The sequence below is a fragment of the Psammomys obesus genome, unplaced genomic scaffold, assembly GCF_907164565.1.
Source record: "Psammomys obesus unplaced genomic scaffold, mPsaObe1.curated_primary_1811, whole genome shotgun sequence".
Lineage (NCBI taxonomy): Eukaryota > Metazoa > Chordata > Mammalia > Rodentia > Muridae > Psammomys > Psammomys obesus.
The window spans coordinates 786,108-805,609 of NW_026590412.1; the positions used below are offsets into that span (position 1 = coordinate 786,108).

The following is a 19,502-nucleotide window of genomic DNA, read 5'->3' on the forward strand; positions in this document are numbered from 1 at the left end:
TCCTTCTAGACTGATTTTTTTTTAAAAAGTACTCTTAAAGAGTATTTAGTGTGTGATGTTTGTTAGTTTTCAATAGTTTTAAAAACCTTCATAAAATGACTTTTATTGTATTAAGTAAAATGTCAGTTTTGATTATTTAAAAAACTAAGATTTTGCTATTTGCTTTTAATAAAATTGTCATGCTATTCATTTTTCCACCTATAGGTATGGAACAGGGTGTTTCTTACTGTGTAACACAGGCCATAAGGTTGGTTTTTCTTTTGAGTTCAGATTGATGAAAGTCGTCTTTTCAGTCATATATATAATGCTTAAATATAATTCATTATTAATGTGATTTTGGGGCCTTCATCTTTTACTTAAACGTGGTTTAACTTGGTTCAATAGAAGTAATGAAAATCAAAAAATTTGAGTGATTTTAGTATGAGGCCTGCTATGCTTTTTTAATTTCATATGTGTTCATTTGCTTGTGTTAATGGAAATAGATGTATTATCATCAGATTGTTAGCAAAAAATCTAATTTGAAATAAGGAATAACGTTTTAGCAGTCTGAGTGGGTTTTTATTAATCACTAAGATTTTTAATAATTATTTTATTGATTGAGTTATTATGAATAAACATACTTTATTTTAACTTTAAAGAAATGTCCTCACATAGAAACCAGGTGTCCTAATACACACCTTTAATCCCAGCACTTGAGAGGCAGAAGTGGGCAGATCTCTGTGAGTTCAAGACTTACCAGGACTACACAGTAAAACTTTGTCTTAAAAACTGAAAAGGCTTTATACTTGCCTTTAAATTTTTCTACCCTAAAATCTTTGTTTTTTCTTTCCTACAGTGTGTATTTTCTGAACATGGCCTTTTGACCACTGTGGCTTATAAACTTGGCAGAGACAAACCTGTGTATTATGCATTGGAAGTAAGTTCTTTTCAGTCAGTATAGATGATATGACACAGTTAATAAAGATTACCATGCATTCTGGGGGAAGAGGCATTATTTTGAGACAGGATACTGTCCCGTATCCCTGGCCGGTGAAGAACTCTTTGTTTGTCTCCTCAAATTGACCTTGAGCATATGGCAATTTTTCTTCCTCTACAATTACTTGAGCAACACACCTGAGGAAATTACGATGCTTTCTAACATATTTCAGATGTTAATATTTTAATACATAGGACTTAAATATTCTACTTTTTTGTCCTTTGATTGGGTAAAAAGAACCTTGGACTAAACTAGGCTCCCATGAGACAAGATTATACCATCTCCTCAGTTGTTGGTACCAACTAAATTTGTCAACTTGGGGATATTATTTACTTGCTGTGCAATCTAAAATTTTCTATCCTTTAAGTTTAATAATGGGATTAGCTGGCTCTAGTGCTCTATCAGCTTAAAAATTTAGTAACTAAAATGACCCAGTATTTCATAGTGAATCATTGAACACAGAAAGGCAGAGAAACTCTTCTTCACTTGTGTTTCTATTAGTATTGTGTTACATATGGACATGGGAAACAAAGATATGTGATTTGTCCCATTCATCCTGGGAAACATCTGTTTCAGACATCTTTGCACATTGTGATCGGTCTATGTTTGTAGGGCATGATAGGTTTGTACAAGAGACACTAAAGGAATTGATGTAAAGATCGGTGATAGAGTAATTTGCCTCAAGGTACCAGCTGACTCCTAGGTTCAGGCTCAAGCATCACAAATAAATAAATAAATAAAGAACAAACATTGGTTTAGTGTCACAGAAGCATATTTTGCTTCGAAATATTTTGCTTGTAAAATCAGACACAGTCAGTTTTGGATCTTTTTAAATGTACTATTAGATATTGGCTACAGGGTCTCATGTGCTCTAGGAAGTGTCTATCACTGAGCTACATTCCTAACTGTATATAATTAGCCTTGGAAGAACTACCTGATGCCTTATTGGGACTCATTTCTTAGACCGCCCAATGATAGTTCAGTCAAGGGCTTAGACTTCTAGTCGTAATTAAAACATTTTCTCAGCTGCCAAGCTACAGCATGATGAGCTTCAGCTTTCTACCTCTTTCCATTAAACACTGCAATCTCTCTTCCCAAACTAGGCTTCCTTCTTCATAGCACTCATAGTTGAGCCCAGGGCCTTGAACCTGCTAGGCAAGTGCCCTATGACTGAACTATATCCACAACAATGTCAACCCCTTTTCTTTACACACAAGCATCTCTATATTAAAGCTATCTTAACACTTTAAAATGACATGAGCCCCTTTTGTCCTTTATTCTCTGCTTTGGAGAACCTTTAGGATAGTTGCTCACATAAAAACAGGGTGGGAGAATATGTTTTGGGGGCTACCAGAATTGTAGCATCAGCTGTGATAGTATTAGTATGCTTTGTTTGACCTTGAGTGAGAGAGAGAATTTCAGTAATTTTAGACCTAGAAAAGTCCTCAAAAAGGCAGGCGTCACATAGTCTCAGTATGAAATCTTTATCATCTTTTCAATAATAACTTCCCTCCCAACTTCCGTTTCAAGATAGAATTCCAAGCTTGTTTTACTTTGTTTGTTTGTTAATTTGGGACAGGGTGGTGTGTATCTGAAGCAGGCCTCAAATTTGCTATGTAGCTAAGGATGAGTAATTCCTGTTCCTCCTGTCTTTTCATCCTGAATGATGGGATTATAGAAATTTGCCACCACACCCAGTTTTAAAGTGTTACTTAGTAACATCCACAGCAATGGGCCCACGTAGGTCATCTGTTAGGTCTCTAAATGCTAGGTGGGAGCTTTTGTCCTCATCCAGTTTAAACAGCCTGAATGCCCTGGTATCTATCACTCATATGCTTGGTAGTTTGATCTCCCATTCCTAATCACCAGTCTTCCTAGAGATAAAAAGGATATTCTTTATGTAGTGTGTACTCAGCAGTATGTTTTATGCCTCTCTCACTGTAAGCATTCTTCTGTTCATCTGGCCTGGAAACTTATTTAATTTAGTCTAATAGCTTCTTTATGTTGTTGGCTCTTAGATCATATGCTAAAATATCCTCTTTCTCAAACCAGGCCTGCTTCATTGTGGATTTGTACAAAATGTTTCAGTTATTCTAATCTAGGGCTACTCTGCCATTGTCTAAAGTACTTTTCATTTGCCACAATATGCATTCACATACCCCTCATAAACACCAATTTTTAAAAATATTAGTAGGTAGGATTCCTACCCCTTTCTATCTTAAACAGTTCACAAACATCTTTAAACATTTCAAGAAAGCAAAACAAACTAAAAGAGAAGAATAATGCTAGATTCATAAAACTTTGTAAATTTGTAAACTGAAACTATAGCTGCCTCTCTTCACCCGTTTAGTCCCCTGACCCCTTTTGTTGTTGTGTTGTTATTTTTGATGTGCCAGTACAGCCTAGAAAGCTCTCTTGTTTCTTAGATGTGAGCCTACATGGCCAGTTCTTTGAGTTTTTCTTCATTCTCCTTCTGAATTGAGAGTAATACAGATTCATTTTTTTTCAGTTTAGTGATTTTTTTTCTCTTATCTTTTAAAAATATTATTTAACTAAATAGTTTTCTAAAAATATATATAAATGTTTAATATTTTTAATCTCCCAACCATGATGGGGGCCTCAGATACTTTATTTCTATGTAGGCTCTACCAGCAATGTTAAATTTTGTTGTTGAAAGTTTTCATTTCTTCTTTTTCCTTCAACATACAATAATTGGTACTTTCTTTGCAGTTGACAATAAATAATATCAACTGAGTCATTGTATACATTTCTGTATTTGGTATCACTGTTTTGAGGCTTCCTCTCTCTGTGCATCCCAACCTGGCCTTTAGTGTACTTGTCTCAGCCTGCCAAATACTGGCATTGTGTGTACTTGCCACCACATCCATCCTCAGTATCATTTCTTTAGTCTTGTGTCTCCAGTCTCATTTTTTTTTTGTTCGTGATGAGGCTCATTGTTTTTAATTTTTTTTTTTTTGTGAGAAGGTAGGATAGTAATTTAAACTTTTAATTTATTTTGTCCTTGGGATAAATATAAATTTCTAGATTAGCAATTATTTTTTCTACATCCCTTAAGGTACTTTTGATTGAGACATGGTCTTGCTATGCAATCCAGAACCCTAAGTAGCCACAAAAAAAAAAAAATGTTCATTCTTCTGCCTACCCAGCACTGGAACTCCACAGCTGGCCTTTGATACTAATGAGACTCTGTTGGCAGTTCAAATATAGTTCTTTTGCAAATTCCTTCATTGCCTGAGAGCATTGAACATTATCTCTTTATACTTGTTGCTCTGTAGTTTGCTGTGATGTATCTGGGTTTGGATTTATTTTTATTTGTACTGTTAGGTACTAGGATCCCATTCTGGAAAATTCTGAGCAATTAGCTCTTCAAATATCACACCTCCCATTACTTCCATCTTCTTCTAGACTGAATATTAGACAAATATTGCAACCTTTCAGTCTGTCCTTCATGTCTCTTAACTACCCTTGCATGCATGCATATATATATATATATATATATATATATATATATATATATATACACACACAAGGGTATATACCATATATATATTATATATATATATACAGTAGAAACTATATATAAATATATATATTTAATCTCTTTGTTTCTCTGTGCTGCATCCTTGATGAGTTACTCAGCATCTACCTTCATTTCAATTTATTTTTTCTTTAAAATAAACCCAAATACACAAAATCTATTTGTTTGCATGGTGAAATGTTAAGACACCTAAAGAAATAAGGATTAGGGCTGGAGAGATGTCTTAAGAGCATTTTTCAGAGGACCCAGTTTCTATTTCCACACCCACATGGTAGTTTACCCCTTCTATAACTCCTGTCCCAGAGAATCTGACTCCCTCTTCTGGCCTCCAAGGGCACAGCATGCAGGTCGTACACCCATACACAAAAAACAAACCTCAAAAAGAATTTGGCTTGGGAGCAAAGAAAATATGATAAAATAGATTTAAATATAAAATTACTTTAAATAATAAAATACAATAAAATATGAATTAAACCATATATATCTTATCAAATAATTACAAACAGAATATGATATAATTAATCTCTGCTCAGGTCAGGTAGCAGAATACAACTGACCTCCAGGAATCTTTTTATGCCACTCACAGTCACAATGGCCTCCCTGTCCTCTGAGATAAAAAGTGTCCTAACTTTTAGCATAATCATTTGCTATGTTTATTTATAGTTCTAAGACTTAAATCTGTAGCCTTAAACACTAGAGTTTAGTTTTACATGATGATAGTAGCTTATATGCTAGAGTAGGTGGGGAGAGATAAAGAAACATGAACATGTGCATTTGAGTCTGAGTCCTGCATTCTTTGGACTGACTTCTTTCACTCAACATTACACTTATGAAATTTACCCGTATAATTAGTGACATCTGATTCTTTACTTTTTCTCATTGCTGCAACTTAGTACTTAAGTTTTGGTTGCATATGAATTGACATTACTGCCTGCATATTATAAAAAGTAAAGTTATAGATGTCTTCTGACACATTCACCTATACATACACACACATATACATATATGTATGTACATATGTATGATACACATATATATACGTTTATACCTTTTTATAAGACTAGAATTTCTAGGCCATAGATTTTTTGTATTGATTGTCTCTTTGAGTACAAAATGCAAACACTTTGTCACAGTAGCTTAGTGAGTTCTACCCAACAGCTATTTTTAGTTAAAGAATTTTTGTTTGTTTTCATATCTAGTTGATTTTCTTTCCTTTTTTCCTTACTTCACAATTTCGTGTTTGTTTGAGAAAGGGCCTCACTCTGTAGTTCCAGCTGGACTCAAACTTCCTACTTAAGCCTCCCAAATCTTTGTAACTATAAGGTGTGCCACTATGTCTAGATTTGTTGTGGTTGATGTTTCTAATGGAAGTCATGCCCTAATTTATTTCTTCAATTATTTTTAACACTGATTTTTAAGGTCTTTGTCATACTGAAATGAATTCTATTCCAGATGGTAAGTTTTGTGGGTGAATTTTTAATTATGGATTTCTTCTTGAATTTAACATTTTTATTAGCAGTCTCATCTTCTATTAATTCATACCCTTAGTTAGATGCCGGGTGCTTATTTTTCCATACTCCTACACAAGCAGAACTCTCCTTAAGCCTCTGGCTTCAAGCATTGAGCCTGGTTGTAGTTCTTGTCTTGTACAAAGCATTTTGGACATATTTCCTCTAGAAGAAGCAGTTTCTGGCAAGCACCCTACTTCTTGACATAGACAGAGAAATAAATCAGAAGGCACCATGCTTACAACTGCATTCTTACTATGCTGCACATTTCCAGTCTTGTCCACATGAATGTTACTCTGTACTTAAGTAATGACTGGTGTGCTGCTTTGCATTTCTTTATTTTCTCTGTTATCCTCTGTGTTGAAAACAAAGAACATTACATTGTCTTCATTGCCAAGAGAATTATTTTTCTGTTTCTCTCAGTCTACTGGCAGGTGATTGATTCTAGGCTTAATAGTTTTAAATCTGTGAGTTCGCATGTCATCTTGTGTGAAAAGCAACCAGGGCCCATGGTCTTTATGTTATTCTGAAGCTGTGTAGTCTCTGTACACGGCCATACCATCCTGAACATGCCCAATCTCGTCTGAAGCTGTAGTCTTATATCAAGCTATTTTAATTTGTCCTGCCATTTCTATTTCTCTATAGTGGAAGAAAATAGAACAAAGTAGGGCAGTTATGTGGTCTGTCCGCCCTCTGTCATCTGTCAGTAGGACACTAGCTTCCTGAAGCCAGGCTTTCCTTTTCCTTGTTCCGCTTCTTTTTCTAAGTATTGTTTCATAAAACAACCCTCGTTTGGGGGGCCAGTAATATGGTCATGAACTTGACCTAACTTAGAGCTTGAGACTTACCTTTTCTGTATTTTATTAGGAAATAGACCTTTTTTCCCATTTATGTGGGGTTGGGGAGTCAGATTATAGCTTGTGGGAGTACTTGCTGACCCCCATCATAGGATTTCAGAGGCCAGACTACTATTCATTTTGTCCATCCTTTTATCCTCACTGTGTGTTAAGGAGTATAAACAATACTAAATTCTATGTTAAGCTGTATTTGTATCCTTTTAAATATAAGCATTAGAGACTTCTCTATATTCTTCCAATAGCTTCCTTAACTATCTCTTTGTCCACCTTAGCATTGATGTGATTTATGATTGCCGTGTTAATACTATTTTTAGAGATTTTCTTCCTTGTGCAAGATTGTGCATTTTAGGGGGAAGCTTCTGAGTAGCCACTTCTTTGATATATAGCAATGTTGAATGACATAAAATAACATTCATTTATCACCTCTCAGTGCTGGGTACTCTATTTGACATCTCAATAGGTGTGGGCTAAGGCTATGGGCTTATCTGGCATTCCATCTGCTTTCAAGCTAATAAAGGCTTTTTGGCAGGATCTAGTTCCTCTCATACAAAGGGATTCAATTTCTTTCTAGCAGTTAGCTGGAGACACTCTTCGGCTTCCAGAGGCCACATGTAGCTCCTTGCTTCTCAACATATCCCTCAGCTTCCTCAAAGAATAAAGGGGAAGGAGAGTGCCCAGCAAGACAAGAACAGTGCTCTTATGTCAGATAATCACACTCATATCTTTGCATAATCCTGACACCTTTGATTAAAAGCAAGTCATTGGTTCTATTGTACCAAGGAATCATAAAGTAGCGTGAACGTTAGGAATTATGAAAGCTACATCAATTAAGAATATGGATGTATGCCATTAATGTACTTTTATAAAGTACAATCTTGTGGGGAGGAACGTAGCTCAGTTGTAAAGGTGCTTGTCTTTGCAAGCATGAGGACCGCAGTTTGATCCTCAGAACCCATGTGAAAAACAATTGAGCACTGTCACGTTTTTGGCCAAGACAAGTGGATTTGTAGGGCTCGCTGGCTAGCAATCCCAGCCTAATGTGAGCCCCAGACCTCAGTGACAGGGTCTTTCCACAAAAAAAAAACATTGAGAATAGTTTTTGAAGAAAGAGCCTGCCCCTACATTCACATGTGTGCGTACACACACACACACACACACACACACACAGAGAGAGAGAGAGAGAGAGAGAGAGAGAGAGAGAGAGAGAGAGAGAAACATAGAGAGAGGGTACATGTTTAGTTTTTAAAAAATGCCTTCATCTTGTTCTGTAATCATTTGACTTAATTTCCAAAGGAGCTTGTCAGTGTTACGGCAAATATATTATTTTGTTTATAAGTGTTTTTGAGGGCATTATAAACATTTTTTTTAGACAGGGTTTCTCTGTGTAACCTTGGCAGTCCTGGACTCTTTGTAGACCAGGCTGGCCTTGAACTCACATCAGTTTGCCTGCTTCTGCCTCCCAGAGGGCCAGGATTAAAGATGTGTGCCCCCATGGCCACCTATCTCCTGTCTCTGAATTCAGAAGCCTACATGCCTTTTTTTTTTTAAGATTTATTTTAATGAATTTATTTATTTGTATTCATGTCCATCTGTGTTTGTCTGTGTGAGTGTCTGCAGATGCTCAAAGAGGCCAGAAGTGGGGTCAGATCACTTGGAGCTGGAGTTGCAGGTAGTTGTGAGCCACCTCATGTGGGTGCTTCATGGATCCTTGAAGAGGAGCAAGTGCTCTTAAGCCACCAACCATCTCTCTAACCCCTACATACTTTTCTTTTCCATTAAGAGGCTTATTTCATTTTTATTAAATTTTATTAATTCCTTAAAATCTAAACCATACTGTGTATTATATCCAGATACCAAACTTATATTCTTGCTTCAGATACCCATTTTAACTACCTTTTACTGTTGTTTATTCACTGTATTTCTTTAATTAGAACAAAACTGTCCTTATCTCCTGAAAATCAAATCTTTACATACTGAGTGGCTGTGAGTGTGCATGTCACAGTGCAAGTGTGGAAATCAGAGGACAACTTTGAGAAGCCAGTTCTCTCCAGTCTGGTTTCTGGAGGTTGTCTCAGACTTGGTAGCCAGTGTGTTTACCTGCTGAGTAATATTGTGGACCTTGTGACTTTGCAGTTTTTAAAGCATTTGCTTGAATTGAGATTATGCTTTGTGGTTGTCACCTTGTAATCAAAACCTTGGTTTTCCTTCTACTAAAACCATGTTGCTTTTTCCTTCAGTTCTTTTTGTTGTTTTTGTTTGTTTGTTTTTCAACAACATCTTATGTACCTCAAATTAGCTCCAAACACCCTATGGAGCTGAGGATGATTGTATAGCTTCCACTTTCCAAGTACTGGGATTATAGGCTTGTGCCACAGTCCTCATCTGCTTCCTTTTTATTATTTAATATGTTTATCTATCTGTCTATCTGTCTATTTCGGAGATTCATGGGATGGCATATAAAGATCAGAGAAGAGTTTTGTTTTGCTTTTGTTTTTCTTTTTGAGACAGGGTTTCTCTGTGTAGCCCTGGCTGTCTTGGAACTCATTCTACAGACCAGGCTAGTCTTGTCTCCTGAGTGCTGTGATTAAAGGTGTGCACCACCACTGCCTGGCAGAGGACAGCTTTTAAAACTCCATTCCTCCTCCTGCCGTGTGCTTAACAGGCTCAGTGGCAAGCTCCTTTACATTTTGAGCCATCTCGTGACTCCAGAAAGTGGTTCTCTGACTCCACACTTACACTGTAGCAGAGGTGTGTGAACACACACAATAATAATAACAGTGATTATTTTTATAATTTAAATATATGTGAAATTTTAAACACAGTAAAAAAATAACTCAATGATTTTAATATTGATTACATATTTAAAATTACATTAATGTGTTACTGTATAAGGAAAAACTGTGAGGGGTTTTTTTGTTTGGTTGGTTGGTTTTGGTTTGTTGGTTTGGTTGGTTTTTCGAGACAGGGTTTCTCTGTATAGCTTTGGCCATACATGGTTTGTAGACCAGGCTGGCCTCGAACTCATGGAGATCCACCTGCCTCTTCCTCCCTGAGTGCTGAGATTAAAGGTGTGCTCCACCACTGCCCAGCCAACAACACGCTGTTCTTTGTAGGGACATATATAGTGACTTCTGCTACAAACTGGTGTGGTATATCAATATATTCTCCGATTCACTTGCATTTGGCACCTGACAGTAAGAAGGGATAATTTAGTTGGTTGATTTGTTTTGTTTGTTTTACTTTTTAATTATTTTTTTATAGATATGGGTATTCTGCCTGATTTCATGTCTGCAGTGCCCAAGCAGGCCAGAAGAGGAAGTTGGGTTACCTGGGACTGGGGTTCAGATGGTTGTGGTTGTGAGCTGCCATCTGATCTGGTTGCTGGGACTTGAACCTGGGTTCTCTGGAATAACACCCTACAGTACTTAGCCTCTGAGCCATCTCTCCAGCCCTTATTTTATTTGTTGTTGCATTTTTGTTGTTGTTGTTTCTGTTTTTGTTTTTGTTTTTAAATTTAAGGAAGGATTTCATGTAGCTTAAGCAGGCCTCTAACTCACTAAGTGGCCCAGGATGGCCTTGCATTCCTGATCCTTCTCTCTCCATCTCCCAAGTGCTAGAATTACAGATGTGTGACATTATTGCCAGTAAGATAATTTGAAATTCATTTAATTTCCCTTAAGACAGGTTTCTACACTTAATATCATCTCACATTTGGTGTAGAAGTATTTTTATGAATGACATCTCAAGGCAATAAATTAGAATCCTAAATTGTTCTTTTGATACATATTCTGTCTTTATGATCTGTTTGTTTTTCTGTGTTTTTGTAGGATTTGGGATTGAACCCAGGACCTTAAACATGCCAGACAAGTTCTCTGCCAGAAAGCTAAACTACCACTAACCCTTGCTCTAGTATATTTTTAATTGCTTTATTGAGCAATTATAGTCCAGTTTATAGTTCATACAGTAAAATTTCTATTTAAACTTTTTTTTTATTTCTTCTTTGTGATGCTGTGAATGGAAACTAGGGCCTTGTGTATAGTAGGCAAATTACTCTACCAAGCAAACTACAATTCTAGCCCCAAATATACCTTTGTCATGTGTTCAAGTCTATGGTTTTTAATACAGTCATAGATTTTTGCAAACAACAGTACAACTTCAGAATGTTTCATAAACCTAAAGAAAAACACCCCGTTACAGATCTGTCCCATGCCATCACACCCTGACCCATTCAGACCTAAGCAGCTGTTAATCTACTTCCTTTCTTTATGGATTTACTGATCTTAGACATTCCATCTATATGTAATCATAGTATATGCTACTGAGAATTAAGGATTAATGAAGCTAGTGTTTATGTTTAGTAAGAACCTTGACATGTCATCTCATAGTAAGAGTTATGGCAGTTTGTTTAGCTCAGTATTGTAATAGTAACCATCGTTCTGTCGGTTAAAAATGGAGCTCAGAAAGCTTATATAATTTATCAGAGATCATATGGCAATTAAGTAATAAAACTGGGATTCATATGACTAAAATTTTATGTTTTAACCCTTATTTCTTCCTCTCAATCCCCTGGAGAATGACTGGGTATAGGTAGGATACCAGGGACCTAATCCACTACCTTATCCATGTGACATATAGTTGATTTCAAAGAATAATCACTTGTGTCTTTGCTAGGTTTTTGTTTGATATTTTTAATAAAACATTTAAATATTTAGTGTGGTTCATTGCATTAGCTTTGTGGATGATGTAATATTTTTAAATAGATAACACTATGCCTAAGTAGCTTACCAAATTATACAGAGATCAAACTGCTCAAAAGATGGATGTCCACCTACTAGGATAGGTTTAAGGGAGTGCTGCAGAGTTTGCTTTTTTCTCTACCGTATGGTCTACGTAAAATTGTTTGTTAGAAGTCATGGTTTTTCATATTTGTAGAGATCCCCAAATTGAATGTTTTCCACGTATTAGTATCATGCATGGACAATACACTTTCTAGTGGCAACATATCTTTGATTTCTTTTCTCCTGTAGGGTTCTGTAGCTATAGCTGGTGCTGTAATCCGCTGGCTAAGAGACAACCTTGGAATTATCCAGTCCTCTGAGGAAATTGGTGAGTATGTTTCAGTAAAGAGTTAAAATGTCTAAAGAAAGCCAGGCAGTATGATGCAGGCCTTTGATCCCAATACTCAGAAGGCAGAAGTTTGATCTCTGAATTCCAGGTCAGCCTAGTCTACATTGCAAGTTCCAGGCTAGCCACAGTTACATAGTGAGTCTCAGTTTCAAGAGGAAAATCTCTAAAGAATAAAAAGTTAATACTTTGTCCCTGCAATCTATATTTACTTTGCCACTAACTTGAACTATGAATGATGTGCACCTGTCATGTAACTTTGATTTTTCCAGAAAGACTTTTATGAAGATTTCATAATTTGTAGTATTAATAAACTGGTAAAATAAGGGCATAAAAATTACCCATGTGTAAAATTGAACACCAGTAAGTGCCTGGAATCTGCAGGTAAAGTAGTGTAATTAACATTTATCTGATGAAAAAGAGCTTTAACGTCTGAATTACAATGAGCATTAAAACTCTAGTATCTATAAATTAAGTATTAATATGGCTGTATTCAGTCTGTGGGTAATTGGTTTGAACTCAGGTATTAACATTTTCATCTACTTTGTTTAACTTTACCTAAAGCTAAGACTATCAGAAATGCATTTCTGGTTAGGCAGGGGAGAGGCCACCTCGTTTCCTAGTCAAGAAATATAAAAATTACAGGAATAGGGCTGGGGAGATTGTTCAGTAGGTTAAATGTTTGCAGTGCGAACACAAGGATCTGAGTTTGATCCCCAGAATGTACATTCAAACAAACAACAAAACCCAAATGTAGTAGCTTCCATGTATAACCCCAAGGCTGGGAAGTTGCAGACAAGTCGATCCTTGGGGCTGGCTAGCTCATTAGGTTAGTCCTTATGCATGTTCTATGCCAGTGAGGGACATTGTCTTCATGAACAAGATAGATATCTCCAGAGGAACAACCCCCAGGGCTAACCTCTGGCCTTACATGCATGCACACCCTCACCATGTGCACACATACAACACACATGGAAATGAACTAAAATATATAAAGGAAGTGAATCCTTCCTTTATATAGGGGGCCATTCAGTGTAGGGGAAATGTTCTTGTTGCTTTTAGCATTCTACTCTAATTAGTAATATTTTGCTACAAATGAACCAGAAGTGAAAAATCCTGATCTAAATTTTAAAGTATATTTAACAAAGCAAAGTATTGGTTTGATTTTTTTCTTTCTCTCTTTTTTTTTTAATACTAGAAAAACTTGCTAAAGAAGTAGGTACTTCTTATGGCTGCTACTTTGTTCCAGCATTTTCAGGGTTATATGCACCTTATTGGGAGCCCAGCGCAAGAGGGTATGTATTCTATAGTTACAAGTAATTTACTACATATTTTAAAACAACCAGAAAAGAGGATATTGAATGTTTCAATTTCAAAAATAAAATAAATAAATGCATAAGGTGACAGACATGCCTCACTGCACATTATATACATGTCTCTAACATCACGCAGCACTTCATTAGTATATATAATCATTAAGCATTAATTGAAAATTAAATGATAAAAGACATAAAAGTAGAAGGGAGGCTAATTGGGAAGAGAAGGGATTATTAGAAGTGAGAGAATAATGGGCTGAATATGTTCAAAGCATTATGTAGACATAAAATGTCGTAATGAATTGCATTAGATTTAACTAATATATGCTAATAAAAATTAAGAACAGTAATGGAAGGGGAATAGCACTGACAATATTGTTTATGTTGGGGGATCCTGGGAATTTACTAAATTAGTTAATATTTTTTCTGTCTTTTATGTGCACATTGTAGACCAACATTGTCATATAAATGAATGTGATTTGGTTTTCTGTTAATCATCTGTTCTGTCAGATCACAAATACTATAGATATAGTGATATGAACTATAAGGACATTCTGCACTATTCAATGAATATAACCAGTTTTCTTTTCTGCCTACATTCCTGTCTATTGAATTCACTGTTTATATATTTGGGACATAAGATCAGTGGTTTAATCTTTGGACTGAGGTGTGGCTTAGTGGAAGAATACTCATTTAAGTAAGCGTCTCTATGCCTATAGATTATTGAAGTTCTCAGTCTTTATCAGAGAAAAGGCCCACAGTTAGTCAAACTGCAGAAAGGAAGTGTCAGTAAAGTGGTCAGTTATAAATGGGATATCTACACTACCTTCTTAAAGAGTGAGGATAAGAGAGAGGACAAAAAAACTGTAAGAGCCAGGGATTGGCAAGGGAAAAAAAATCAATGGCCTATTTATACCATTCTAGTCTGAAAATTTTTGTGTGTATTTTTAGGATCATCTGTGGACTTACTCAGTTCACCAATAAATGTCATATCGCTTTTGCTGCATTAGAAGCTGTTTGTTTCCAAACTCGAGAGGTAATGAATACAGGTCTATTTTTCTTGTGCTTGATCCGTTTTTTATTACTCTTAAATTAAATATTAATTATATGTTTATGCCTAAAATTTATCAAATACCTAAGATGTTCCCAATTGAAAAATGTAGTCTGCATAAACATTATTGTAAATACAAGTGTGCCATCTCTCTCCTGCCAACTATCATTATCTTGTAAGTGCCTTTATCACCAACCACTGGATAATTTATGTGGGAGAGAAGACTCGGTAGTAGAGTAATACATAGAGTAGTAAATATTAGGCAGAGAAAAGACCACAAAAGTTAGGCATCAGGACAGGAAATGAAGATGCAAGATAGAATTTCGTAACTTACTGAATAGCAGTATGAGTACAGAAGTATGAATCCAGAAAAGATTGATTACAACCAGATCAAGGAGGGCTTACAAGAAAAGAATAAGATGTCTCAATGTCATTCTTCAGGGTTTGAGAAATGCTTTCAGTTTTGTGTATGAAGGGTTGCCATTTTTAGACATGTTGCTGTGGAGTAGTTTCATAATGTTAATTGCATTGGTTTCTTTAAGATTTTGGATGCCATGAACCGCGACTGTGGAATCCCCCTCAGTCATTTGCAGGTAGATGGAGGAATGACAAGCAATAAAATTCTTATGCAGCTCCAAGCAGACATTCTGTATATTCCAGTAGGTTAGTAACCTTTTACTCCTTAAACCCAGAAGTAATACTGCTGGTTTGGGAAGAACTGACCTTCAGGCATACATAACTACAAAATTGTTGACTTAGTTCTTTCTTCTCAGTGAAACCCTCCATGCCTGAAACAACTGCTCTAGGAGCTGCCATGGCAGCTGGGGCAGCAGAGGGGGTTGGTGTTTGGAGTCTCGAACCTGAGGATTTGTCAGCTGTCACAATGGAACGGTTTGAACCTCAGATCAACGCTGAAGGTATAGTTAAAGAAAAATATTTAAACAATGAAAATGAGTAACCAAACTTTGGGTAGAGTGCAGAAAATCTTATGAAAGAAAGGGGAGATAGAAAGACATGAAGGAGACAGGAGCTCCACAAGGAGAGTAACATAACCAAAAAATCTGGGCAAAAAATCTTTTCTGAGATTGATACTCCAAAGACCATGCATGAAGATAACCTAGAACCCCTGCTCAAATGGAGCCCATATCAGCTCTGTATCCAAGTAACACACTAGTAAAAGGAACAGGGACTGTCTCTGACATGAATCCAGTGGCTAATTCTTTGACCACCTCCCCCAGGGAAAGCAGCCTTATCAGGCCACAGAGAAAGACAATGCAGCCAGTCCCAGTTTCAATGAAACCTGATAGGGTATGGTCAGAGGGAAGTGGAGGAGGACCTCCCCTATCAGTGGACTTGGAGAGGGGCATGGGAGGAGATGAGGGAGAGAAGGTGGGACTGGGAGGGAATGAGGGAAGCAGCTACAGCTAGGATACAAAGTGAATAAATTGTAATTAATATAAAAAAGAAAATTAAAATAAAAAAGAATAAGTAAAAAAAATTTAAATTTTTAAATGATTTGTTACGTTATGGAGCAAAATAATTTGGCTGCTAAGCATATTGGTTTTTGCTGAGCAAGAATGAATGAGGGAAATGGGTCCCATCTATACTGTTCAGGAGAATAACACTGCCACTTTTTCAATTACAACTTGTCAGCCTAGGGTGTTTGTTTGTTTGTTTGTTTGTTTGTAAAAGTAACTTTTATTTGCCTGATATAGTTGTCATTTCTGAGGCTTACTGCCTCTATCTGCTAACCTGGGCCTAGTCCTGGAAGCTTTTAGCCTCCGTACAATCTAGAATGTTTTCAACCTCTAAGACTTACTGATAAATAAGCTCACTCTTTCTTCTTTCTGAACTCTGGCTGGCGGGGTCAACTCAGCTGTTTTGGCTCAAACTCCTCTCCAAGCTGACTGATTCAATCTGGCTTCTCTCAGTTTTTCACTGAATAGTTCTACTTGGCCTGAAACTAACTCTAGCAATCTGTTTTAATTTGGTTCCTTCTCATTCTCTGGCTCTTTCTGTCTTTACCTGTGTCTAGCTTCTTCTCTTTTCAACCTGTCTCTGTAAACTGTCCTGATAAAACTGCTTCTGAACTGCCATGACTTCAACTCCACTTCACTGTCTCTCTACTCAATGGCTCAGCCGAACTGACTGAACAGAACTGACTAGAATTCAGATCTGCATGCTTTTGTCTCCTAAGTGCTGGGATTAAAGGCCTGTACCACCATACCTGGATCTAAGCTTTTCTTTACTTGCTCTATACCAGGCTGGCCCCGAACTCAGAGATCTGTTTGCTTCTGTCTCCTGGGATTAAAGGCGTGTCTGTATTCCAGCTGGATCACAGGGACCTAAAACGTCTTTGGATTTGATCTCTTGCCAGGGCAGCCAGCCTACATTTCTTTGTTTTAAATGAAAAAGAGAAGCCAGACAGTGTGTCCACTCACCTTTAATCCCAGTACTCAGGAAACAGAGGCTGGCAGATTTTTTTTGTGAGTTTGAGCCCAGATTTGTCTACACAGCAAATTCTAGGCCAGCCAGGCCTACACAATGAAACACTGTCTCAGAAAAAAAAAAGCATAAAGTGAGAATGGGGATATACTCACTTAAGTAGTCTGATGCAGTATTCTGCATCTATTCTGGGGCAGCATCATTGCTCATTTTTATGTACTTTTTAAAATTTTTTTCACCTTTAAAATCCCCACTGTAAGATGTTGGTGAAGAGGCAGTTATGATTTGAATCTTGTGAGCAATCATTATTTGCTGATTCCTTCAACTGGACCAAAATTAATTCTGTTTTTTCCACAGGATACTTCACCTCTCTCCCTATGTCACTCCCAGCACTCACCAAAAGAGAAAACAAATCAAATAGGATTTTCCTTTGGAATCACCCCTGTTTCGTAAGCAGATAGCCTGTCCTCCAATCTCCCCTAGGCATTAAAATTTCTCCCAACTTCCAAGTATCTCATCCACTCACTACCAATCACCACCAGACATGTACTTTGTTCCAGTAAACCCTCACTTGATTTAATGTGTGCAGCAATATGTTAGGAATGCGGAGTGATCAGTCATAACTATTGTGCTTTGGCCACCTCAACAAATTACATCTCATGCTTATGTTTTTCCTAATTTTAATTCTAGAAAGTGAAATCCGTTACTCCACATGGAAGAAAGCTGTGATGAAGTCAATTGGTTGGGTTACAACTCAGTCTCCAGATAGTGGTAAATTGTTTTTATTAACTATTATTGAGACTTTTTACTTTATAATGGACATTTTTCCTTAGAGTATTATGTTATTTAAGTGTATGGCTGTTTATATACTAAGTCAGGCTGCTCTGAAGAAAAGAATTATTCTATATCTAAAGTTTGTCACATTTTGAAAACTCTTCTAACCACAAAGTGTAAATTACAGGTTAATAAGTATGCATTCACTTTAGCCTGCCATATCATTCCTTGTTGATTTATTTCTGGCATGTCAATGAATAACTGAATTTTCAAAAAGTGAAATTATTATTTCTGGTTCCTTAATGAAAAAAATCAACTAGACTCTTATTTTCCCTTTCCCTGATCATGTCTACATTTTGGGAGGCTTTCTTTATCAGTGGAAGCAATTAAGAGGTGTATTACCTTCCAAATTTTATTCCAGACATTATAGAAAGTATTCAGGCTAGTAAACCGTGATGCAATGTTAATAAAACCAGAGAGGAGGAAGTAAATTATGTGTGTGTGTGTGTGTATATATATATATATATATATATATATATATAAAGTTGGAAGTTTTAAAATTGAGAAATGCCGTTAGCATAAAATAAGAGCAATTTTATTTTTTAAGTCACTTAGACAGGAAAGTATTCATGTTTAGTAATTTAAATAACTGCAGGCTGCATTTGATGACACAGTATTATAGTCCTTATCAAAATTCAATATGGAGTAGAATGAATGGCACACTTTATTGAGGAAGAGTTTATAAATGAAGTATTATCTGACTTTCAAGCCTACAGTGAGTATAGAGCCACTGTTAATGCATGTGGCTTTAGGAGACATTTCTACTTCACTGCACTCCATATTTTTAACTAGGAACACCCTGGGTGTACCTAATTAAAATTGTACCTTTTTTCCTCTTAAGAAAATTTAATATATTTTTGGTTTTGAGACTGAGCTTCTTATTTTTTCTTTATAAAAAATATTTGTTGAATTTCATGCATACCCTAGGCACCAACTTTTTCTTAGATGGTGGATTAATTTATTTTTGCTATGACTGCAATGTTGAGACCCTTGGCAATAACACTTCTCAGTCATAAATACTACTCTTCTAGCCCACTCTTGAGCAGAACAAATGTGGACTCTGATTTCTTTGCTTATTCCCCTAAATTATTGTAATGTGAAGTTGGGTATATAATTACTTTGACTAGCTGAATTTTTTTTTTGTTATTGTTAATGCTACAATCCTGGCTTCTGTCCTCCCCCACACATTACTCTTTATTATCCCTTAAAGGTATAATGTTAACATCAAAATTTCCACAAAAGAAATTGAGTATTTTCCGTTTTTGTTCCTTATTTTCAATGAATTTACAATACTTGAAAAATGGTAAAAGAAAGCAAAAATTAAATTTCTTTCATTAATTTTTCTTTCCTTGTTTGTACATGGTCTCACCTAGCCCAAGCTGGCCATGAACTTACCTTGTAGAAGCTTGAACTTCTGAACTTGTTGCCCCCACCTCTGCTGGGATTACAGATAAATGCCATTATGCCCAACTTTAAATTTTTATGTCTTTTTATTTTCTGCTACCAGCATCAATAGTAAAGGTAACTTCATTTGTTGATAATTTAATTTTTTTTTAAATCCTAAAAATTGACCATAGGGTCACACATACTAGACAAGTGCCATATCCCAGTTCTCCCTTATTTCTTATTTATTTTTATTTGTTTTTATTAAAAGTTAGCTTACAGAATAATGAGTTTCATTAAGTCCCACCATCTTTTTGCTTTTTATCTTGAGGTAGGGCTTCATTCAGTTGCTCAGGATGCCCTTGAACTCACTCTGTAGTCCAGCCAGTCCATGAAATTACTGATTATCCTGACCTATACTCCCAGGTAGCCAGTATTAAGATCTACAC

At 36.2% G+C, this 19,502-nt stretch overlaps 1 protein-coding gene across 6 annotated transcripts in view; it reads left to right on the plus strand.

Annotated features, from left to right (window-relative positions):
* The window catches only part of Gk (glycerol kinase), an 87,581-nt gene that overhangs the window by 61,412 nt on the left and 6,667 nt on the right, over positions 1-19,502 (plus strand). For all 6 annotated transcript variants that reach the window (XM_055607324.1, XM_055607319.1, XM_055607325.1 and 3 more), the window contains 8 exons: positions 205-247; positions 836-916; positions 11,928-12,006; positions 13,223-13,319; positions 14,292-14,376; positions 14,934-15,054; positions 15,165-15,308; positions 17,527-17,607. In XM_055607324.1, the coding sequence (XP_055463299.1) occupies positions 205-247; positions 836-916; positions 11,928-12,006; positions 13,223-13,319; positions 14,292-14,376; positions 14,934-15,054; positions 15,165-15,308; positions 17,527-17,607 (731 nt within the window). The remainder of the gene's footprint in view (positions 1-204; positions 248-835; positions 917-11,927; positions 12,007-13,222; positions 13,320-14,291; positions 14,377-14,933; positions 15,055-15,164; positions 15,309-17,526; positions 17,608-19,502) is intronic.